We start from the raw sequence: 3,698 nt of genomic DNA on the forward strand, positions 1-3,698 counted from the left end.
TTATTCAGATTATTAATACCTTGTTGGATCTTTGAAACTGATGGTTGTTAAATAGTTTTTTAAAAAGTTTGCTTTGTTTGGATTTGTTTCGCTACTTTAGAGAGCCTTGCGATCAAGGATTACTTCATCCGAAGTTTCTGCAAAGATAAGATGGGCGGATTCAGAGGTCTGAAGGGATACGCCATGGCCTCGGAAGACCGAGAGCTGGAGGCCAAGCTAGCCGTGGTGGAAAAATACAACAAACGCATTCCAGAGCTGGTCAAACGGATCTATGATCGTGCCCAGAAAAGCGCAGTGTGCGCAGGTGAGTGAGACAGAAATAAAGAGATAGAAGTCAAATAAAGTACTGTTTTTGAGAAATACACAATGATGGCATGCAGTAAAATCACTGTATGCATACAGCCCTCATAAACAAGCTGAATACCTTTATGTCTCTGATTGTGACAGATTTTATCCTTGGTACGGTGCATAAGGCAAAAGGCCTGGAGTTTGACACAGTGGTTGTGACGGATGACTTTATGAAAGTACCGTGTGCACGACACAACCTGCAGAGTGTGGGCGGTTTCAATGCAGGTTTGTGGCATTTCTTTAGGAATGTATGTTTTCTTGAATACTCTGTGTGTGTATATGTATGTGTGTATATATATATATATATATATATATACATATACATATACATATACATATATACACACACACACTTGCACATAATGAAATAAAGCCCAGCTCTTACCAGTTATACAGTCTCTGTATCTGAGCGTCAAAGTCCATCTGGGCTTTAGCCAAGTGATCGTCTGCACATCTGGTAGATCAAAGTGTCCATTAAGAGTGTACATTTCTGATGATCTGAAATCTTTGGACACTTTCTGTGGGTTCAACTGCATGTGCCATCAGTTTTAACCAGTCAATAAGATATTCTGTAAAAAAATAGGCATCAAAAATGAAATATCCTGACTCACGTGCACTTATTTATTAATATAAATTCTGAAATGGATCTTTTAAGAAATAGTGTATATAAGTAGTATGTTAGAGATCCTGTACATTCTCAGGAAAAAAGGTACAAAAGCAGTCACTGGGGAGGTACATTTTTGTATCTTATTTACCCCTAAAGGGTGCATATTTGCACCTTAAAGATGCACGTTAGTATCTAAACTTGTACATATTAGTACCATATGAAAAGTTACTACCCCCTTTTTATTTTTTTTGTTGAGAATGTATAGTCTCTGTTGCAATCAGAATCTTATGCATATGACTAATTTTTACTCTCTGGCTGCAGCGAACGTCCCAGATGACGAGTGGAACCTGTTATACGTGGCGATCACACGAGCCAAAAGATTGCTGTACATCACCAGGACCATCAGCAACATCCTCACATTCACTGGGGTGAGTTATTGCTCTCTGTCTATGCATTTCAGTTTCATTCTGATCTTTATAATCCAAAGAATATCCAGAAATCATGACATTGAAGCATTCTTATTATTCCTGCCTCTTCATCTTTCACAGGAGTACTTCCTGCGGTCAGAGCTGACCAGCACTTTGCTGAGTAAAGACCCATCTCTCATCTGCTCCATTGAAGGCTGTGAGAACCACATCACCGCAGACTCCGTCCTCAGCATGAGCAAAATCCCCGTCAAATATGTCAGTGTCTTTTTGCACCTTTGTTTATCTGTCTTTTAAAGGAATATTTCACCCAAAAATGAAAATTTGCTGAAAATCTACTCCCCCTCAGACCATCCAAGATATAGATGAGTTTTCTTTGTCAAGACAGATATGTAGAAATTTAGGATTACATCACCTGTTCACCAATGGATCCTCTGCAGTGAATGGGTGCCGTCAGATTGAGAGTCCAAAAAGCTGATAAAAACATCACAATGATCCACAAGTAATGCAAATGACTGCAGTCCATCAGTTAGTGTCTTGTTAAGTGAAAAGCTGTGTGTTTGTAAGAAACAAATCCATCATTAAGTCGAGTCCATCCTCTGTTGTCCTCTCACATCAAAACATCCACCAACATATTTGTTTAGAACTGCTTTAGACCGTTTTCACTTGTAAATGGTGCTTGATCCATGCATATTTCTCTCCTGATTCAGGCTTTTTTTCTGGAGAATGCAATATTATACATAGAGGACTCATATTTTAGCCAGAATCAATGGTTTGAAGTTAAAAAAAAAAATGTCTTGAAGAATTTTGCAAACATGCAGCTTTTCCCTTCAAAAGACGTTAATTGATTGACTGGAGTTGTGTGGATTACTTGTGGATTATTGTGATGTTTTTATCAGCTGTTTATACTCTTATTCTGATGGCACCCATTCACTGCAGAGGATCCATTGGTGTGCAACTGATGTAAATTTCTCCAAATCTGTTCTGATGAAGAAACAAACTCATCTACATTTCAGATGGCCTGAGGGGGAGTACATTTTCAGCAATTCTTGTAGGTTCAAAAACTCACTTCCTGTATTGATTAAATGAATGTGTTTCAGATGGACAGCATGGACGCGGGCGGCGTTCTGTGTTTGACCTGTGTGGAGCAGCGTGTGGGACCTACAGCCTTCCTGCTCTCTCCACCTGAACGGGTCAGATCCATGACCTATACCAATGAAAGGATAGAGCTGCCCATCAATGTTGCCATGCTGTTATCTTTACTTTAAACACCACATTTAAGTGGCCTTTTGCCTTTGTGTCTTTTGGGGTGATTTTGCAAAGTTCACATTTGTGGATAACTCAAATCTCCACTGGATTTTTAATTATTTTTTTCAGTTACATTTATTTTTAAGTATGTTCCGTAACTATTTTAATACTCCTAAAAAAAAAAAAATCCCATCACCAAAGTGTTTTTTCCCCTGTTACTTCATTTGACTGGTTCTCCCACATTGTGACTTGCCCCATTTGGAAAACACTGAACATTGGCATCACTGTTTTTAGGTGGAGAATAAGCAGCGTGTCTTTTTCCGGGTTTTTCTGGCAGCTTTAGAAGGGCCTGTTCAAGCCTTCGATAACTACAGTATTACAGCTGTTGTGAACGACACAATAGTTGAGGAACACTAATGTATAATATTGTGTTTAGGACCACAGTTGTAACATCAGTGACGTGTGGGAAGACTGATAACCATTCCTACATATAGTTTTACATAAAGACAAAGTGTGTAATTAGACTAACTTAAGTTTTGCACTGTATAGTATATATTCATGGTCTAATTTTATTTTTTTTCCAAAGGTTTTTTTTTTATGTTTAACTCTTTGAACAAGCATGATCATAATTTATGTAACCTTTAATTTTGTACCATTTAAAAAATAAAAAAAAAGTCACATTTTTTTAAACAATTTTTTGTTTCAGCAGACATTTTCTGCAAGACAGGTGACTTGTATGCCATTCTTTGAGAATTTGTAATCATATGTGTGTATATATATGTTGCGCAGACAAGTAAATCTTGGTCAGATCTGGTGCAGTCTCACTTGTTTTTTTCTTCAAACTGTTTGTAATATACATTAATTAATGGTAAATAATGATTTATATATATGTGTGTGTGTGTGTGTGTGTAGTAATCAAATGATTATTAATTAGATACATAAGTATATATGTGATTAATCATGTAGGAATATAACAGTCTTATAATTTTGTGAATTGTGTGTGTATATGTATGTATGTGTATATATATATATATATATATATATATATATACAAACATATACACACAATT

At 36.7% G+C, this 3,698-nt stretch overlaps 1 protein-coding gene across 3 annotated transcripts in view; it reads left to right on the forward strand.

Annotated features, from left to right (window-relative positions):
* Positions 1–3,444, forward strand: part of LOC107743400 (F-box DNA helicase 1-like) — a 12,685-nt gene extending 9,241 nt beyond the window's left edge. For 2 of the 3 annotated variants that reach the window (XM_016556613.1, XM_016556623.1), the window contains exon 21: positions 2,481–3,444. In XM_016556613.1, coding sequence (XP_016412099.1) covers positions 2,481–2,648 — 168 coding nt within the window. In that variant the 3' untranslated portion in view covers positions 2,649–3,444. Of the gene's footprint in view, positions 1–1,503; positions 1,639–2,480 lie in introns of all 3 variants that reach the window. The other variant, XM_016556632.1, reaches the window with a different exon arrangement.
* Positions 3,445–3,698: the final 254 nt, after the last annotated feature.

This window comes from Sinocyclocheilus rhinocerous, unplaced genomic scaffold (assembly GCF_001515625.1).
Source record: "Sinocyclocheilus rhinocerous isolate Xijiao unplaced genomic scaffold, SAMN03320098_v1.1 scaffold551, whole genome shotgun sequence".
Taxonomy (NCBI): Eukaryota; Metazoa; Chordata; class Actinopteri; order Cypriniformes; family Cyprinidae; genus Sinocyclocheilus; species Sinocyclocheilus rhinocerous.